The sequence below is a fragment of the Periplaneta americana genome, chromosome 4, assembly GCF_040183065.1.
Source record: "Periplaneta americana isolate PAMFEO1 chromosome 4, P.americana_PAMFEO1_priV1, whole genome shotgun sequence".
NCBI classification, from domain to species: Eukaryota; Metazoa; Arthropoda; class Insecta; order Blattodea; family Blattidae; genus Periplaneta; species Periplaneta americana.
The window spans coordinates 83,155,167-83,177,338 of NC_091120.1; the positions used below are offsets into that span (position 1 = coordinate 83,155,167).

At 36.4% G+C, this 22,172-nt stretch overlaps 1 protein-coding gene and 1 non-coding gene across 6 annotated transcripts in view; both read left to right on the forward strand.

Annotated features, from left to right (window-relative positions):
- The window catches only part of sr (stripe), a 1,127,550-nt gene extending 1,109,478 nt beyond the window's left edge, over positions 1-18,072 (forward strand). For all 5 annotated transcript variants that reach the window (XM_069823631.1, XM_069823630.1, XM_069823632.1 and 2 more), the window contains one exon: positions 13,161-18,072. In XM_069823631.1, the coding sequence (XP_069679732.1) occupies positions 13,161-14,830 (1,670 nt within the window). In that variant the 3' untranslated portion in view covers positions 14,831-18,072. The remainder of the gene's footprint in view (positions 1-13,160) is intronic.
- On the forward strand, positions 3,273-3,345 carry TRNAS-GCU (transfer RNA serine (anticodon GCU)). The gene has a single exon. It is a non-coding gene; the product is annotated as a tRNA-Ser (tRNA).
- Positions 18,073-22,172: the final 4,100 nt, after the last annotated feature.

Here is a 22,172-nt window from a genome sequence, read left to right on the forward strand (position 1 = left end):
GTCATTAGTTGCTGAGGAAAAATATTGAATTTCCCTAATTTTTTAGTGCTGAAATTTGTATATCCCCCCCTTAAACAATTCAATACAAATCTAACTCAGGTTTGATATCTTTCTCATGTAAGTTGCTGGATAAACAAATTAAATGAATTGAAGCTGATAGGGAACTTGACAACTAATCAAAATTATGGATATTCTACAGACAATTACTTCTTTATGGATGTGAACATATTATGTAATGCACAAAGGTCATAGGCGTATTTAAACAGCACTTTCTTGCAGTTAGTGAAAGAATGCCTCAAGCTAATCACAATAAAGACGAGGGCATAAAATATTAATTAAAAACGGAAACAATGCTATGAGAAAATTTAAAATATTGGTGAGATTTTTTACATTACATACTATATGAATAGCATTACCATTATATCAAAAGAAAAACTAAAGGCGATGAAGGGTTGATAGACCATTAAATTGGGGACACAAAAGACATTTTGAAGTAAGAAAGAGTTTGAAGTTAATTCATGAATTAAAGAAAGGAGGAAACAACACAGGAGAAGAAAGAAAAGGAAGTATAAGAGGAGAAGTACTGTCCGTCCGAGTGGTTATATCGCATCTCAGTTTCCCCCCATTCGTTTCTGCGGACTCTTCTGTAAAAGCTTGTGGCTGGACTGTCTTAACTATTACCTTAAAACATTTGCTGTTCAGAATTTGACTTATACGTAATATTATACAACTGTTTAAAATATCTTAAAAAAAAAAAAGGAACCCGTTAAGTGTCACGTGATTTTCCCCCGTTTCGATGACTCTGCGACATAACCACTCGGACGGACAGTAGTCGTGTCCTTCAAATTGTCGGCAAGGTGAACTTCTGCAACAATGGTCAGCATGACGGTTCCCCGATTCTTGTGTGGCAGTATAAGGCAAACAAAGACCTACTCTGAGGTTCAACATTCAGCCTATGTTACGGTAGTCATTAGTCATTACCGGAGACAGGAACTTTGACAGAGTGCCTTTTTAAATGTGTTAAATCTATCTTCATTTTGAAAGTAAATCTGTACGAATTATACGTTTGTGATTAAAACGTCACAGTTTTATGTTGCTCTTTTCTGCCTTTTTTAATATAAGTGCCTAATTTACAAAGTAAATGCTTTTTTGCCTTTATTTGATTATTTATCTATTATTTATTAATTCATTATTAAAAATTGCCTACAGGTATATTTTAATTTATTTCTATAACCGCTACAATAAAAGTGATTTCACCGAATGTATATTATTATTGTCTTTCAATCAGTTCATATTCTCTTTGCAACAATGAGTGCTGCCGTGCAAAAATGTATAACATTTCTGTTATACATTTTATTATCACTTGTGTTTATTTGACAAGGCAACAATGAGTGCGGGTCTAACGTTATTTTTAACGGTTATTTTTCTTTCAATTTTCATTGCAACGTTGTTGTAGCTAGCTAAATATTTCATATCGCAACTTATCAGTACAACCAAACACAAAAATACACTTTCCAAGGCTACTGGGAAGAAGATTTCTTTGCTTCCAACAGTAATTGCAACATCGAGTCGAAAATCTCAATTTGCATTCGATTTTTGTAAAGCTTTTCTTGCTGGCGAAATCCCTTTGTGGAAAGTGCAAGGTTGTGGGTCTAGTGCAAGGATTTTGTGATTTCCTTTTATTGCGTATTTTAGCTATTTATAATGCCTTTTTGCCTGCCTATTTTAGCTATTTATGATGCCTTTTTGCCTGCCTATTTTAATGATTCATCATGCCTAAACTTCCGGTCTCTGGTCATTATCATCATCGTCATAGTTTAGCCTGTTCCGTCTTCAAGAGTTGTCACTGTCTCACCATCTGGTCAGTGATCTTCCCTATTTTGAAGTCATGTTTCTTTGTAGTTTTAGAGAGGTTTAGACATCGATTCATCTGGATTTATAGAATATAGGGTACAAATAATTTATAATTTTGGTTGCATTTAGATTAACACTAGGGAATAACATTAAAGGCATGTAGTTGTATGAGAAGAATGATTTTTGAGTTGCTTTGTGGCTATATATAGCTGGTATCCAGTTCAGACACACGAATCCAGGTGGGCACTATATTGTCTTTGAACCAGCGGCTTGTGATAGAACTATTCGTCGAACCGAAAAGTTTGTGAATAAATGCCTTAGAGAAATAATTATAAAGGAAATTCGTAAACAAATATTGCATGTGTATTTTAAGAGTCTATTTTGTATTTAATTAAAATACTGAACTGAAACTCCATTCAAGAACAAATACGTCATGAGAAGATTTCAGTGTAGTCCAGTATGCATCAAAATTAATCCGGTCTCTTCACAGGAAATTAAAAATTTCATTCACGTGGTTACGACCGTCTTGTTTGGATCAAATTCCTTCAAATGTGTGACGTATATATTGTATCTCTAAAACCTCTTCACAGTTACACCTCAAAGGCGGATATTACAAACTTTATGAAAAACCCAAAGCAAAAATAAACAAAATAAGTGTGAAAAAAAATCATATGACGTATGACTGTCCAGGAAACAGTTGAATCACGCAGTACGATCGTGAGTGATCCGTGGTTTCACTCTATCAGACTAACCAGATTATGGGTTTGATAACAGGAGTAGCTTTGCATTATCTAATGCTTGTTGTTCCATTGAACGCGTAACTTTCTGTAATTAATCATTTTACGAATAGATTTACAGTGAATAATTGGTTTTGTTTACAATAATTTTGATCCTTTAATCCTTCGAATCTTAGATTTTTTGTACTAGTTTTTGTCTCCTTCATTCTTGGGTTCACAAATTATCTTCCTGTTTCGAACTCACGAGTCGCTCCATCAGCAAAATTTCGTTTCTCTTTTAGTGCATAGATCGGCACGCGTTTAGTCGTCTTTCAATATCTATTGTTGACTCGTTTCAGTTATTTACACAAATTTTTAGCAACTATTGGGAAGATGCTAAGTTATATACTAATTTATTTATTTAGAATTTTAATTTTCAGCGTCATTTTCGTGATCTCTGAGATTATATTTCGAAGGACTTGATCCTGATGATCTATTTTTATTTCAATGTGCAAGTTTTGAGCCATAGAAAAAACTGTTACCGCCATAACTTTATGTAACTTTTTATAAATCTATAATAATAATAATAATAATAATAATAATAATAATAATAATAATAATAATAATAATAATAAAACTTTACATGGGCTGACAAGACGTCAGAAACCTAATTTTGAGTGTCGTGTTCCGTCGTGTATAGTTTCTGGGGTAGCTCAGTTGGTAGAGCATTCGTGCGCTAAGCGAAGGGTCCCGGGATCGATACCCGGCCCCGGAATAATTTTTCCCTTGAAATTATTCAAGCCTGCTTCACAGGGAGCTTCTACCTGAACGCTAGATTTCCAATTCTGAATAATGTTAAAATAAATGTATTTAAATATGAGCAGTCACAATAGTTAATTGTGAATGCTCACATTTAAATACATTTATTTTAACAATATTTCTGTTCTCGTTCTCGTTTCCGTTCCCGGTTTATTGTGAACCAGACTTAATTGACATCACCTTTTATGTTTTAATCCGCTTTCGACTCGAATTGTGGTTTATATTTGAAGTCAAAGATATGTTGACTTGGTTTGGCTTTTCAGAGGCCGGATTCATTCACTTACGCTTACGTTGGCCTATTGTGGACCCTGTATACATATGCGATTATTGTGGCCCGGGTGATAGTCGTAATGCGATGCTGACGAGTGAGCCACCCTTGGTCTCATTGTTCTTCTTATATCAACATCGGAAACCCGTACTAACCCAAGACTTCACTCTAGCCTGTTTTAAGTATTGCACCTGATAGATGAAGTGAGGGGAAGGGGGAGATGTTGGTGAAATAAAGTAGAACGGGAATACCCCGAGAAAACATCTGCTTTGTTAATCATAAATTCCATCACCACCTAGCTTATTATTATTATTATTATTATTATTATTATTATTATTATTATTATTATTATTATTATTATTGTCCAGTCCGAGCTCGTGGAATATGTTAACTTATGTATGTAGGGCCTACATTCATATTCTTTTCATTTCCTTCCTTCCTCCATCATTTCTGTATGCGAATTACAGTTCAATCAAGTCACTCAAGTTCCTGAAGGCACAAACGTGCTTGTGCTCGGGACTATAACAGTGTGAGTGCCAGACATGCAGACCACCCCATGCAGTCCATAAATCTGCGCCTGCCATTGCTGTGAGCTGAACTGGAGCGCCTCGTGTGATTGTAGTTACAATAAGAAAGCACCGTAAATACGAAGCCGAAGGGCACGCATTCTGTGGGGCGCGAGCCCTAACAAACAATAGCATGCAGAGTCCATTCAGATCCAATATTATTACTACATATTGTGCATTAAAAATCTTTAATAAAACTATAAATATTATCAAATTCTTTTAGTTCTAGTTTTTCATACGTAGCATAATGAAGAAGTATTCTGGTTTTACGCTTTCTTCGAAACTTTTAATACACGAATCAGAATAACGAAATCCTAGAAGGTTTCGAAACTACTTCGTTGTATCGAAATACGTTATTTTTCTAAAGAGAAATCCATGTTTGTTCCTTTACCTCTACTTACGCAGCAAATTTGGCATATTTCGGATGTAGGTTGGGAAAATATCCTTAAATAAAATAAAAAGCTGAACTTGCATTGCACCTGAAAAGTTTAAATAAAGGCATAGGAAAATACAAAATTCAAGTTTTATGAAGTACATTTTAGGACAAGAGGTGTCATGTTGTTTGGGAAACCATGTTGTGAGACTAGCGAATTGTTATTGAAGGCGTCATGTTGCGAGATTAGTGAGCTGTGATTAGTAGAAGTAAGATAAATGGTGAGAACAAGGGGACATCTGCATGAAAAAACTAATACCTAAATATTTAACATTGTCTGATTTATGAAGTTCTTTGTTGTAAAGTGTTACAGGAGGATAGTTTTCAGTTCTGGTTCCGAAAGTAACATGCACTGATTTGTTTTCACTCGCTTGTATTCTCCATTTTGTTAGCCAATGTTCTGTTTCTTCAATTCATTATCTATACTTTCATCATTAAAAACATCACCATCATTAAAGTTACCACCTTAACCATTGAAAACATGCCCTTCTAATGTTGACCTTGCAATGGAAAAGTGTGCATTTGATATTTTCAGAAATGAAGCGAACAGCGGCACAGTCCTCTCGTCATTATTTTTTAAGGCTCTTGTCAATTAGATCAACTTTGACGTCAGAAGAGATAAAAGTAAAAAGGTTCAACATTACGTGATAGCGAAAAGCTTTTAATTTCTGTCTCATCATGAAGTATCCAAATAAGCATGCGTCATGGTGTAAACTTTTTTTTTCTCGTTGTAAGCATGACAATTTAGTCACATGACCAACAATGCTGAGAAGTCTTGTATTCGGTCTGGATACGTTAATGTCATGTTCGTTAGGAAATGTTTGTAAATATATTATATGACGTAATTTCGCTTTCTGTGTCATCAGCGCAGTTCCTTGAAGGCTCAAACGTACCGTACCCTCCTATAAGGTTAATAATTATAGTTGAATTATTCATGTACTCTATTCAGAGTCTTTACTAGCAGAAATCCCTAATTATTTCCGACGTCACTTGCCGCAGTGGCTTCATCACACACGTACTTCACAAACTGAAAAAACTAGGTCTCTTACAAGCTAAATCTTTGAGAATTAAAATTTAAAAATTGATAATTTATTCAATCCTTGTCAGTAATGTTGTCAGGTAAGATGCAGAGTTGATAAGATGCAATGTAGATTCGAATCTTGACCAGGACATGACAATTAAAACAAAAAAGTATAAATTTAGAAATTATGAATGTTAAAGGATTGTCTTAGAGGCGATAGAAGAAAGATGGTAATTAAAATGGTCTGTATTTGTAACGATGCTGGAGTGGAAAGCAGAGGGAAACAGAAGAAGTCATGACCTGAGAAGCAATGGGATGGGTGGGGTCCGAAGAAGTAGGGGTTATAGAGGATAGGAATTTATGGAGAAACAGAAGTTATTGCTAATGTGTTGTAGGAAAACTACTGTGCTGTAGAAAAAAAAAACTTCAAAATAAAAATGTGTTCAAAGTATTGTAAGTAGGTCGTTTAAGTAAGCTAACTTGAAACAACTCATTCATTTTTAATATATTGAGGAAGACCGCGCATTAAATGGGAGGATGTGATTGAAAACAATTTTACAAAAGAGTGGGAAGACAGTGGCGGATATGAAGGAATTGTGTGTAGATAGATCGGAATGGAAGAAATGGATATGAGGCGTTCAAAGCTAAAGTGGATCAAGTCACAAATTTAAAAAAAATTGCGTTTAATTCATTTTCTGATTATCTGAATATTTGAAGAGAAAAATTCGCTTCGGCGCCGGGGATCGAACCCGGGTCCTTGGTTCTACGTAGCAAGCGCTCTGACCACTGAGCTACGCCGAATTCAATCCACAGCACCGGATCGAACTCTCCTCCTTCAATGTTTTTTCTCCTCAAACATTAAGTGTCAATACTACAGAGAACATTCTGTAGGACAAATTAACAAATCTACAATAATCCCATAGCTAGAAGTGCATAATAACTGCGGATTCCCGGTCAACAAGTCACTCAGCTGAGTGCGCTCCTAGTATAATGGCAGTTGACATTGGACATATACGTCAACATATATATATATATATATATATATATATATATATATATATATATATGCCTAACTTGGAGTCAGGCCACAAAGGGAAATATTGAAGGAGGCGAGTTCGATCCGGTGCTGTGGATTGAATTCGGCGTAGCTGAGTGGTCAGAGCGCTTGGTATGTAGAACCAAGGACCCGGGTTCGATCCCCGGCGCCGGAGGGAATTTTTCTCCTCAAATATTAAGTGTCAATATTACAGACAACTTTCTGTAGGACAAATTAATAAATCTACATGATTATCTGAAGTTGTATCTTTTCCGAGCAGTAATGGATCAAGTCTTAATTCCAAGCATTCGCCGGTAGGTGACACCAGTCACTTTTGGCTCAGATTATTTGTTCACGATGTTCTGAGCCATAATGGATCAAGTCACCAAAGCGTTGTATCAATTAACATCTTTATTGTTTATATTTCATAAATTTAGAATTTCAGTATGGTGCAATAAAATTATTGCTAGTAAAATTAGATAATCCACTAGAGCAAGTTAAATTTAAGTCCTATTATCTCAAAACTACGTCCCATAGCTCTGAACGCTTCATATAACGAGGCTATCGCGACGCTTGAGGAACTTGAAGAAGAGGAAGAAGAATCGCTAACTACATCTCCATCTGCAGTTTCATCTTCAAGCAAGGCGGATTCAAAATCCGTTACCACACAAAATATATAAATCACGTGTCCATTTTCTTTCTGAATATGGCTTAATTACGCTTTTTCATAGTTATCGGTGTCCTGTTAAGAAATTTTTTTCTACTGCTCGGAAACTAGTCTGGAAACACGTATACTCAATTTATAAATCAGGCGTAAATACTGAAGAATAATGCTACATTAATTATGTAGTGATAACGATAAACGTTAAGATGACTAATGAACAATTACGTAGCCAAATATAAGAGAAATTTGCTTAGTCATATTTCTCCTGTTGTAATTCACAAATGTTTAAATGCAATATACGTCACATTTACTAATGTAACAGACTTTGTATTCGGAAGAGGGAGACAGTCATGTCATTAAACTTTACAAGCCATTGAGGTTTTTACTGCTGAACATAATTGTTTAGATTTTTAGTCAGCACCAAACGTGCACACAAGTAACAGAGCACCCGGATCAATCGTTAGCATAGTGGAAGGCCACCATTTAGGATGGTTAGGAATATAGGCCTATGCCCAATATTTGAAATACTTCATTATTTTTATTTACGTACCGGTAGTTAATTACGAAAATCTACCTCCTAAAATAATAAAAAGAAAAAATGAGTATGTAGCTTTTATGATTTATTGATTTTATTATTAATTTATTGACAAAAACAGTCGTGGTATCACAGATTACATGGATAAAGTCAAAAGGAAAACAAGATAAACAAACTAAAATACTATATCAACACTAGTTTCCATGAATTCATTTATATCATAAAAAGGGTTTTTGATTAGCCAGTCACGAATAAAACACCTAAATCTATTAAAATTAACAATATCTGCACTACAGACAATGCAATTGATGTAAACCATTGTTTAGACTTGGCTAATCTAACCCTAGGGGTCACACGGTGGTAATTATGTCTTGTACCATAATGATGAATCTCGCTATGTGGATAATAACTGTTCAAATTTGACTTAATTTTAATCAAACGATAGAAAATATATAAATTCACAACAGTTAAAATTCTTCCAGAAATAAAAAATGTCTGTAGTCAAAATAAGAATCGGTCAAAATGCGTATTGCCTTCTTCTTTTTTTTTTATGTAAAAGAAGTAACTTACTTGATCAATTTTCTGATGATTTCCCCACAAATGAATACCATAAGTAATAATACTATATAAAAAAGCAAAATACGAGGTTTTAAGAAATTCTTTAGGTACAAGGTATCCAAGTCTCCTTAATAAATAGATTACTCTTACAATCTAATACACAGGTCATTAATATGACCTTCCCATGTCAACTTAGAATCAAGAAGAACACCCAAAAGTTTAAAAGTGCGTCAGAAGTGAAATTTTTAAGCTGTAACTTTATAGTTATCTTTTTTAATGTTCGTGCAAAGAGAGACCATAAATTAGGGTTAAATTTAACATTTTCATAGCCAGTACTCTTCAGAACTTAAAAATAAATCAATTGAATTATAATCACTAAAATATGACACGAAAAATGAAACACACAAAACAAGGTTGATTGCTCATAAACTACTTTTAAGATATATGATAAGCACTTTTATTTCATTTGTTACAGTTTGATTCTAAATCATTGACATATTTGGATCAACCATTACACTCGTTGGCATTCTGTAACTGAACTACGTAAGAGATGTTAGAAAATGCCTCTTTTTTTTTTTCCTTGCCCTACTTTTTCCACTCGTTCCGGTCTACTCTTTTTATTTTTGGCACAATTTTCAGCGATTCATTTGTACGCTTTCTTTCACCCCACATTTTCTTCCGTTTAGCCCTTGATTTCGGCGTATTTTCTAGCAACAATCTTCTCAACAATATAATTTAACTCTCTGGTTTCGACTGTATAACGTGACAACAGTACACAGAATACGCACTGCTCGCGTCAGCGCCACTCCCCTAATACCACAGTCTAGTATATACAGTCACGAAGCTCAATATTTAGGAAATATGCATCCATAGATAGTTACTAACCACAAGGATCGCTACTATCGCCTCATTACAAACAATGCGAAATAATACCGGCACAGTCTAGTGTTCCTAGTACCCTCACAACTCAAGCTTCGTGATTGTATATACTAGATTGTGCTAATACATTAGGCCTAATTTGTGTAAATCTGTTAAAAAACCGCAAACATCAACAATTTTATTTACGCGATAACATAATAACTACCCACAAACCTCTCTTAAAACGTTCTTACAGAATTTTATTTTACGGCGTTAGATTCTTGTCTCGCCTAAACTAAAGAAGTTTTATTTCAATATAAAGTTTAAACTTATAAAATTAAATCCAGATTATGCTGTTTTAATCTGTTTTTATGGCCCGGCGTTTTACAATTACGAAGTTCTATTGGATCTCTGTATTCATAAAGATAAATAGGTCTATCCGCATCGCTACCGGAAATTGAACCTGGGTCCACTGAATTTATAGCCAGAAACGTTACCACTTGCACTACAGCGAGTATCGAAGAAAAAGATTACTGTCCCTTGAAACAAACGAATAATTTTGGAAGGAAGATAAAATGTTAAAGAAAAATGGGAAGAGGCCTACATTGTCACAAAGAATTTTGCGTTCATTCCATTTCATTTTCATTGCTTTCTTTTGGTTATAAAGCAGCCCATAAACAGATTTCAGTGCCAGCAGATAAAAGCCACATACACGAGTAACGGAGGCCACTGAACAAAGGCAGTAAGCCAGCAAGCAATTTCTGGTTAGCCTATCTCGTTTCTCACTGGAAAGATTTTTAGCCACGATCTATGTTAAGGGGGAAGCTGTGATGTCATGTCATGGCCCCTATTGGCACATACCGGCTGCCATGGAAACTGGGTTGTCCGGTTTGGTCTCTCTCTCGTCGTGATACTGTAAGGAGACCAACAGGCCCATCAGAAAGGCTGGCCAGGCAGATCTGGGCCATCTCCGCTCGGAGATGTTTGGGATCCTCATCATCTACCAGAGGCTTGCATCATCAGACCCACTATCGCAAGCTTTTCAAGGAAATAAACTTTTAAGGCGAAGAGGGAAGGATGTCGGCGTCGGTATTGCGGCTTGTGAACTCACAATTTTACGAAGAATTAAAAACGTTTCAGTCAATCTAATTACAGCTCTCTCATTATGTAAGATATTTTACCTGTCCTGTGCCATAGTTAGGTCCGTCCTTTCGGCAGTTTTCAACTTTACACATAGCCTACTAGAAAGACAGACACGTGAGCGATTCCTATGACATGGGGTCAGCGCAAAAAGAAGGAATATATTTGTCGTAATATTAAAATTTAACCCGATAAATTACAACGTTTGTTGATACTGTACTTTACAAAAAGAGTCTGTGTTAATTTCATACGTAGAGAGAATTCACTGACATCCATAGTGTTAAACGAGGTACCAGTGGAAGAGAGGTCTTACGACCTTACCTGTGCCAGCTAAAATAAATTATTATTATTACTATTATTATTATTATTATTATTATTATTATTATTATTATTATTACAGTAATTATTAATCAGACTATTTCAGAATTTGTTTTAGATGATAATAAATTAAGAAAATGAGAATGAAGCCGTGCGCGGCTACATTTACATTATACAATTTTGAAGTGACCTTGACCTTGAAATTAAATGTCCTTATATGTCATTTATTTGTATTACGTAACTACTGTTAATGTTATAAGCCCAACTAATCGAAATTCCTACTAAGAGCAAGGTCAAATGTTCCACTATAGGCTTACGCAGAGAAAGAAGATGAAATGACCTGTAAGTCTACTGTAGTGTAATAATGCTATGACATACGTGTTCTTGTTATATTATTAATAGGGTCGATCACTGGAAGTAAATATGTCGGAGCGTGACATCATCATCATAATCATCATCATCATCATCATCATCATCATCATCATCATCATCATCATCAAAAGAACTATATCTACATGAATGAAATCAGCCTTCCCGTTCTGCAAGGAATTTTTAAGTATTAAAACAGACATATTTTAAATTTTTCTAACAATAAGACGTAACTTTATTTTCTAAACGTTTGTAACTTCGGAGCTTGTATTAAATTTTGTGTAGACATTTCTTTTTTATTCAACTAGTTTTATCCCTATATGAATGCCCCGTCTTCATCTTCTTACAGTATTTAGTATTTTCTACTACGCACTCTTGTAATGTGTGTTCTGTCAAACATCTCTTTCGCTGGAGTACTGTTAAGTTACAATTCTGCTGTGAGCTACACAGAAATATATGCACTGATAAGCTTTTTCATAATATTTTGAAGATTTATATCAGCACTTCTTCAATTAATGCAGTAATTTAAGTTCACCACGTCGTTTTCGTGTCCCACAAAATGTAACCTATAAAAATGTTTATAATACCGTACGTTCGTTATTCTTATTTAAAAATCCTGTTTATGCCGTGGAATTTTCATCGTAAGTTTGAACAACTACATGATTTCAGTAATACAAATATGTCGTACACCTTGCCTGCCTTGTTCTACTTTCGTCAGCAGCGATTTCTACTTATGTTTATACTTCTGTATATTTAGGCTCGCAGCAAGCCGAATGGTTAGAGCGTCGCTTTCCATGCCAAAGACACCAGATCACATTCCAGTAAACTCAACTGAAATGTGATGGACAAAGAATGATTTGGGAAATTGGATTTCGCGATGTACTTCCGTTTCCCCTGTTGGCATTCCACCATTTCTCCACTAATAATAATAATAATGATAATCATTTTAGTGCAGGCCTACCATCGATCCATATTCCATGGTAAACACGGGTAATGCTTGTGACGGCTAAGCGATTACATTTCGGCACGTTGCAGCTGTAAGGTGAAAACTGGGATCAATTAATGATAGTCATTAGGCCCATCGTTAAATAAAAAAAAAAAAACTTTTGTATATGTTTACTAATTTTCAAACGTGGGTTCGAATCCTGCTTGAAACGATTACTGGTTGAGTTTTTTCCGATGTTTTGCTCAACTGCAGGCCTATGGTAAATTACCTTTTCAGTGCATAATTTACCTTCTTTAACAATTTCATATCTAGTTTCAGAGTCGGTGAAACGATGAGAGGGGGGGGGGAGAGAGAGAGTATGTAATCGCTGCTACATAAGATCTCTTGTTTACCGTCTTTGTCAGTTCCTTTATATTATTATATTTACTACTAGCGACTTTAAAAGAAAAATAAATGTGCAAGGAAAAAAAGAAGAGAGTGTGGATTTCGAAAAGAAAAGCCTTATCAACAATAATTCATTTTGTAATTGGGATAGTCTTCTTAATTAAACTTGAGATAATAGTAAGAGAAGCAGCGAGAAATGCTGACAAGTATACTGAAGTATACGAGTATATTTACCCTGAATGTACTGTATAGGTCTACAGGTACCGGTACCTACATTTTATAATTACCGAATGATAATTACAGCATACTTTTCAAGATTACTCTGGTATTTTATTAAGAAGATTTATCATGGTTGTTTTGAATTGCATTGTGTAGCTATTTATGAATAGTTTGAACTGAAAGTGTGGTATTATCAGAATTCAAACCAAATTCAACCATTAAACATTTTTATCTTACCCTGGACACATTTCACTTCAGCGTGGAATACTGTCAGGAATTTCATTACAGTTTGTCAAATGTTAGATAATAAATTGGTTACCAAGGATGGTACCTTATACACTGCCGGACATTGTCAATAACGAGCTATGAAAACTTAATGTTTGAGCTGGCAGAATTGTTTTCTCTACTATGTTTATGTTAGATATGACACCTCATTTTAAAAGTCCTTTCCTTCAGTTCCAGGTTCCTTGGACCCCGAGGAGCTGTCCCTGGACCCAGCGGGCAGCCCGCACCAGTCTCTCAGCAGTCCCCCTCAACAGGAGCAGGAGCCCCACCTCGAGGAGCCCACAGAAGCTCCCACGAAACACGAACCCAGCCTCAGTCCTGGACTGTCCACGGTCCCGGCCGGGGTCGAGGATTCGAGCAACACGAGCAGTATCATCATGTACCCGTCCTCCTCAGCTGCAGGTAGCACGCCCCACACGTCCGGCAGTGCCGGTGCGGGCAAGATCAGCTACCGCGGCATCTTCACTACCTCCAGCGGAAGCCCGGTACCCGGCGGCATGGGCCCCAACGGGGGAGGCGGCTTGGCCGGCCTCGGCACGGGGCTGGCCGCCACCTCGCCGACGGGCCCGGGCATCAACCACTGGATACTTCCCAGCCCGGACAAGACGCTGTTCCCTCCCCTGTTCGGCCTGCTGGGCCAGCAGCAGCCCCAACACCCGCAGTCGGCGGCGTCGCCCCAGCAGCAGCAACAGCAGCAGCAGCAGTACCCCTCGGCGAGTCCCAGCCCCGCAGGGGGCCACTACGACGACGGATCTCAGCAACAGCAGGCGGAGCTGCTGGGCCTCAGCATCGAGTGCGGCGCCCTCAAGCAGCCGCCCACCTACTCGAGTTGCAGCGGGGGCGCCGTCACCTCCATCGGCGACGTGCAGCAACAGCAGCAGCAGGACCTGGCGTACTCGAGGGTGGGCCAGTCGCTGGTGCCCTCGCCGACCAAGTACCAATGGCTGGACCCCCAGGTCGTGCCCGGCTACGGTGCCGCGGCGGGCACGGGCATGTCCGTGCCCGGACCCTCGGGACTCATTCCCAAGCAGGAGCCCTTCAGTGCCTGTGCGGGTAGTGGTGGAGGGACGTCGGGCAGTGGCGGGGGTGGAGGGGGTAGTGCTGGTGAAGTGCAACAGCAGGCTCAAGGACAGCAGCAGCAACAGCAGCAGCCGGGCAACTTCTCGGTGCAGCTCGCGGAGTACAACCCGTCCACGAGTAAGGGACACGAGATCTTATCGCAGGTGTACCAGCAGTCGGCGATGCCCCTCAAGCTTGTGCCGGTGAAACCTAGGAAGTACCCGAACAGGCCGAGTAAAACTCCGGTGCACGAGAGACCGTACGCGTGTCCCGTCGAGAATTGTGACAGGCGGTTCTCGCGGTCGGACGAGTTGACGAGGCACATTAGGATCCACACAGGACAGAAACCGTTCCAATGCAGGATCTGCATGCGGTCCTTCTCGAGGTCCGACCACCTCACGACGCACATCAGAACGCACACAGGCGAAAAACCTTTTCAGTGCGATACTTGTGGACGGAAATTCGCGAGAAGCGACGAGAAAAAACGTCACGCTAAAGTGCATCTCAAACAGAGGCTCAAGAAGGAGAGCAAGCTGGTTGCGGGGAGCGGAGGGGGGTCGTCCTCGACCGGCGGCAGCCAGCAGCAGCAACAGCAGCAGCAGCAGCAGGCAGCGCACCACCAGACACACATACACCCGCACCACCTGCACCCGCACCACCAGCACCACCACCATCAGACCGCGTCCACGAGCGGGATCCAGCAGCAGCAGCAACAACAACAACACACAGTGACGTCGGACGACAGCCTGTCAACCATGGCCGTTGTGACGACGTCGCTCTAAGACGCAAACAATCAAGGTGCAACATGATGTGTTCTCTTTTCCTGGTCGTATATCGTATTGTACCGTACACCCCCCCCCCTTCCCTATGTTAACTGTGATTTTTTCTCGACACCGATGAAGAAATGTGAAGAAAATTAAATACCGAGAACTTATTTTATGTACATAAAACTGAATGTGCCGCGTTGACGTATTATTTGAAAATGTTGTGTAGTCAACACAAAAAATCTCACGTTACACTTCGCACTGAAGAGACAGAAGAAAACGTTTTGTTTCCTATTGGTTCGTTGTTCAATTCTTTGTTGTAATTTGACGAAATGAATTATTAATTGTTGTGTGTGCATTGTTGCCGCTTTGTGGAGTTAAGAGAGGAGGAAGATATGGACTCTTCGATAATATTATTTTTTTGTTATGGAACATGACATTTTTTTTGTAATACAAATCGAGCTGTTGCATTTTTTAACGAAAACTAATATGAAAAGGCATGTTTTAGAAATGTGCCATTTCTGTGGTTTTATTATTTTTCACGTTGCCAAAAAATTGTATAAAATGGAAAGAACTCACGTCTGGTTTGTCCTTTCCTTTTGCACAATGCTGCCGTTTAAGAAGGCGGGACGGTACCCCGTTCCGTGCACAGAAATATCCTATTTTTGTACAATTTTAGTTTCATTAATTGGGTCTCTGTTTTTCGACTAAATACTGTGTTTGTGTGAAATACTTGTTGCTTTAAGTTGTTTGTTTTTTTTTCTCGCAAGCCGATAAAAGGGCTTTAACATAGTGGAAAGAAACAAGAAAATAACCAATGGCTTTAATTAATGGATATAAGATCATAAACGCTATGTATTTACATATATTTTGTAACTATACCAAACTTTGCAGGGGCAGCGGAATCTGTTTTCTGTTGTTGGAAGGGTGTCTTCAAGCCAGGGTGAAACAACTCAAAATCTCTGGCTAGAGAAGTAATTAATATTTTATGGTCCAATTTGTTTTCTCCGAGTGAAAAATTTGTTCACAGTGTATTATGAATACAAAAGCAAATGTTACCTGATATTTAATGTAAAACATGAATCTTATAGCTATATATATATATACCGTACATATATTTGTTGAAGTTTTCTCCCAACCCGAAGCTGTTCTGTTTTAATTGCCATTGTAACTATTTTGGTGTTCGATGTTAAACACTTGACAAAAGTGTTTCGATGTGATGTTTATGTGTATCAGTGTTGGTCTTTTACGAAGACTGTCCCTCCCAACGCCGCTGCCTCTGCAAAAATTTGCAATGTTGCCAAATAACAACTTGTTTTAACTGCACGAAACATTCCGTAGATTTTAATGAAAGTAGGAGCTATTTTTAAATGATATTGGCTACCCACAAATCAGACTATTAACAGGAGAACTTTGTTTCTTTATTTGGGCATTTATTAAAGAAAAACTATTTCAAAGAACAAATAAAGAATTTTTTTGACATCAATTAACAAAAGGTATACAATTTTTACATAGATACGGTCATACACGCACATCACAAACCACTACGACGTTATCCACATCTTGTACTTGCAGTTGTATTAGACAAGGGACTGAGCCCTTTTCCTTTCCCCTAATTAAATACCCCGAAAATGCCGGGAATTTGCCTTATGAAAGAAATCGTACTCAAAATACCCAGTGTCTTTAGCACCTTCAGCTCCGAAATTGAATAATTAGATTTTAAAGCAGTGTTTATTTTGTGTTAAAAGGCACGGCTAAAGCCGTGAATACGGATACTATTTATTTTAAATTCTCGTATTTATAAAATTTAAAGAACAGTCTTCACCTGATAGTCGAGAAGCAACTTGAGATACGCAGTCTATTTTTACAAAAGAGTATTATATAAAAAATGTTTAACTAACTGAAGACACGTGAACTTTCTTGCAATAGAGATCTCATTCCTTCGTCTTTCATATTATGAGAATGGAGTGGGAATGACAAACTACATGGCGACCAATAAGAAATACGAAACGTAACACTGTTGTTGCTATGGTAACTTCTGCTATATATGCGCACGCATTCGGACCTTGGTCGAAGTAACATAACGCATGCGCACAGTTACCAGCTCAAATCGCCCATATCACATACATACATGGTGGCCATTCCAATTTTGAAGATACAAAATCAATTCTTTGTATGCTGTCCCTCATTCCTCTCTCAATTAAAAATGGTGCTAAACGTACTGGTTGTTTCTGAAAAGAGAGATATATATATACACATTGTTTCATTTAAAATGAGAAATATTATTCGTTATGATATGACGCCTTTTCGTATTTTGCAGTTGTTATTGGTGGAACTTACCATAATGAAAAGAAGCGTACAAATTCAGGCCTAATACGCCACAATAGCCAAATAAAAGATAAGAAAAAACGTGGACATGTACATAGACTAAAAAAGATAATGTATATATTAGTATATATATTAAAATATTAAAATTATACTATTGTTGAATTACCCTTGACTGCTGTTATTAAATGTATGGAAGACAAGTAACCACCCCGTCCCGCCCTTAATTTTGCTGACCACAACACCTCTTTCACCGGTCAATATTTCACACACATTTTCTCATTGTTTGAAATATGGAGCTGTGTATGAATGTATTGGTACTGAACGTTTTTGTACTATATTGTTATCTGACTCAAAATATATTGGGGGAGATGCATTTTTTAAAAGAAACAGTATCATAAATGTTGTTCATGGTGCATTATAAAATAATTCACCTCCCCCTTCTCATACCCTTCAGAAAAACAAATCCCTCCCCTTCTCCCTTCTCAAAATAGGATAACACAACAGTAATATATTTGCACAAATTGTTTTTTTATTGTTGTACTCTCGTGATGACCAAAAAATCAGAATGGCGGGCAGTTCCTTGAACGGCCTGTATACGTGTAGCCACAATCCCCGACTTTTCCCCGTTTTATAAAAATCAAGAAATTAACTAAAAACGTGTGAAGAGTCGTTAAAGAAAACCTCACGAGGCTGTTTCTATAAATGTGATATCTGCAGACGAAATATTAAAGGTGATGTAACTATTATAAATAGGAATATAAAAAACTCACTCAAAAATATTTATTTGTACATTTCTCTCTCGCTGCATTAGCTGTATAAGTTGATGTTATACAACAAATAAAAAGTAAATGGCTGTAATCTATTATTATAATATGATGAAGAGTCTATAATAATTTTAAGCAAAGAGAGAAAATATACAGATCTAAACTAAACTTTTCTGTGTGCTTATTTTACCTTTCCCACAATCTCCTTAACACAGTTATAAGTAGAGCTCGCTATAAATTGCCTAAAAAGGCCTAAAGATGTCCTAAAAAGGACCCAAAGACTGGAAAAAGGGACGTAAAAAAGTTGATTCAAATTAATTAATAATTTCAGTTTCAATTACATATTAATGAACATAATGTTTCAAAAATACAAAATCCTGATGGTATGCAACATACAGTGCGAAAAAACTGTATGAATGAAATACTTCTTCTTTCAGACACTATATATATATTTTAGATTAACATAATTTGAAAAAAGAATTCCGTGTTTGTTAAAAAAAAAAAGTAGTTGGAGAATTTAGAATGAACGATTTTTGCCACCTAGAATGAATTCAACGAACCCGCAATGGACATCCCGGAGAAATAAATCGAAATTAGTATAACTAGAATATCTGGTTTACCCACACTAGGGTTACAGAAATTGGACTTCGGAAACTTTACCTCAGTTAGCATTGCAGTATATCACAGTAGTCATCTCCAGGTTCTTAGGTGTAAAGGATCGTCGGTTTTCTGACAGCACGTTGCGAAACATCGAGAAACTTCACTTCACATCAACGGATGTCATTGGTGCATAGTCTACTTGAAGAAAGTGAGATCTCGTGATGAATTGTAAAAATGGCAGTAAAAATGTAGTCGAAAGAAGCTGAAGTTGCAAAAAAAGCCATTAAGGCGTAAAAAAAAAGACGCTAAGAAAGGACCAATAAGCCGAAAAATGTCGAAAAAGGCAAAAAAAGACAAATAGAACCCACCATTTTCTGGCCTACAATGACCCAAAATGAACATATCGATCATCCAGTTCAAAAGTGCGACAACTAAAAAATTGTCATTTTTTAGTTATTTATACTACTCAAAGCCCCTTTCGGAGCTCTTTTCGATTCAACATTGAGATGTCATATTTACAACCAAAAAGAAAAAAAAAAACTAAATAAACTGCTTTAGAAATAATTATAACTATGGACTTTACTAATTCATTATTAGTACATTTCGAAATGTATTAATAATGAACTGGAAGATTGTGATAAACTCGTCCTGAATACTGATTCATTTCTAATTGTCGTGGTTATGAACCAGAACTCAGTTCCTTTCTAAGTGATTTATTTGAAACTTTCAACTCAAAACTTTTTTTTTTTTTAGTTGTCGCACTTTTGAACTGGACGATCGATATATTATGTAGGGTCTCGTCTTCGGACATGGAAAAAAAGAAAAAAGTATTTTTCCTCAACTTCCGAGCCATAGTTATATCACACAAAAATATACAAAGTATGATAAGTTGGTAACTAATATAACAGAAATAAACAATACTATTTAAATAACACCATCATCATCTTCTTCTACACATTTATATTACACGGCCTGAATACATGTGTATTATGGAAGTATGCTTAAAGATAATCGAGAAAAGGTAGTTGTGTTAAGAATCCCTTATGAAATTCAACAACTGCCTTGGTAGGCGTTAAGTGAAAAATTTACGAAAAAGGCATGCGGGACTTAAACCACTTCTATCTCAGATGGTTAGCATTAAATTTTCCTAATTCATGTTAATATTTTACGACGCCGTAAAATATTTGTTTAAATGTTGGTAGATTTGAGAAATGTTTCCCAGACACAATAAGAAGTAAATATTTCTACAAACAAACTGTACAACACGTTTTTATGTGGTACTAAGTCCTTGATTTTAAAACTAAGGGATAAGCCCGTTAGATTCGTGCACGAATTAACATTTATACTTTTGAATAGAGGTCTAGTATTTCGGGTGCTCAATAGCCGTTATCTTCATAACGAAGGCAACCAAAACGCCTAATGGTATAAAAAAAGAACTTCACTTCTTCTAGAACGACAAAAAGTCGTATTTTTCGTAAAAATTTCTAAATTCACATAACATTATCGCAATATTTTGTTTGTTAGAGTAAAGTAAAACTCAACAAGAAAATCCATGAAGTAAGTTTCTAGTACCTACATTATTATATTTTATTATTTTAATTAATAAGATAAAAATGAAAGGTGATAGAACGCCACTTGAGCTAAACTATTAATAATATCCAAACAATTGAAAAATAATACTTTTAAATATCTGAGAATATTATGACATTTTGTACTAAAGGGAAAGTTTTAGAAGATACTCCTTTTGGCCGCTGCAGTGAGTTCTAAGAAACTTTAAGGTGAAGACTAACGAACAAATATAAAGTGATGGAATTACCTGTATTATACAGCTGCAAATTTTTGACGTCAATAATAACCTGTTAAGAAGAATAAAATCATAAGGATAAGAATAATTGAGGTTAACGTACTGAAGATGTGAGAAAACAACTGAAACCTCACAAACAGCATTCGTATGATGAAAGAGTAGAGAATAAACCGAAATGGAGATCATAAGAGTTGCTGCATGAGCATTGTATCACAACACGCAACGAAAAGACGATTCAAATGACCAAGTAAAAAACTGTGAAGAGAGTCGAAACTATCGCCTATGTTCTAACTATTTGATGGGTATTGATATCGTTAAAACAAATGCTTACCAGAGACAAAGTCCAAATATTTAAAATGTCCATATTTTGAAGTCCAGATAGGTATTGGTCTAGGACACTTAGTCCATGATTAAAAAGTCCAGTACAAAGAGATGTGCATAGTTAAAATATCCAACAGACAAAAAGCCCAAAGTGCAAAATCACCAGGAGTACAATGAGGTCCAAAGTTTAATATGTAATTATAGTAAGAAAAATAGTAGACAAAATGTTTCCAAGGTGACAGAGTCAAGTCATTGAACTAATGAATATATTTTTGTGCGAGATCGTGCGCATTTGCTTGTTTTCCGCACAGAACCAATACGCGGTAAGTGTGAAATACCACATTCAGTATTCCCAACATAACACACATAACAATTAACCTCTTCTTACCGCTTAAGCGCGACATTCATTTTACTGCTTTAGGCTTTTAACATATTATTTTTAGAGACGTTTAACATAGTAATAATTATAAATTGGAGACTTACCGGTGCAATTTCACCTAAATTGCAATGTTAATTATTGTTTTTAAATATTTGCAAAAATTAAGTAAAGTCTACTACTCCACGAAACTTATTGCATTCCTGATACAAGTAACATTAAGGAAGCCGTGAAAAAATCAACGAGATTCCAGATGCCGATGTTATTACTGCAATATGTTATATAAATAATATTGTGAAAATATTAAAATGAAAAATAAATCATTACATAACCTTACCGTTTGTTTTAAGTTCGCATTTATAGACTGGGGGGAAAAAAAGACAGACATATCACGGCCTGCTGGAGTATAGTAAACACAGAAAACATTTTACAGCAACAATGTTGAAGAAAGATATTTTGGTGTTCCGAAGTTGGCGTCATTAAACAGAAACCAACATGGAGATTTCATTGCAACAAATTAGAAATTCGTCTTTCAGGTATGTAATAAACGATCTTCGCACAAAATAATGTACGATACACGAGCGGTATGTTTGTTTTCATGTTCTCGGAAATTAAAAAAGCTCAACTACGTTTCGCTTTTTCAATCTTTTCCTCGAACATGAAAACGTCAACATACCGCTCTTGTAACGTATATTACTATTGTGCGAGATCGTGCGTATTTGCTTGTTTTCCGCACAGAACCAATACGCGGTAAGTGTGAAATACCACATTCAGTATTCCCAACGTAACACACATAACAATTTCCCTCTTCTTACCGCTTAAGCGCGACATTCATTTTACTGCTTTAGGCTTTTAACATATTATTTTTAGAGACGCTTAACATAGTAATAATCAGGGAAAGGATTTATATGTAAATACATATTTACTTATAAAGCTAATATAATTTATATTTTGCATTATCTTTATGTTTCACAATGTGTAGGGTTGAAAAATCCTACTTTTATTTTCCATATTTTTCCATATTTTAGAGTTTAGTACATATTTTCGTTAATTTCCATATATTTTCCATATTTCATATAAAACAGTCCATATTATATTAGGTTTAACAATAAAACAAAACAAAATTCCATTAACTTTTAAAAATACATTTCAACAATAGAGATTTAA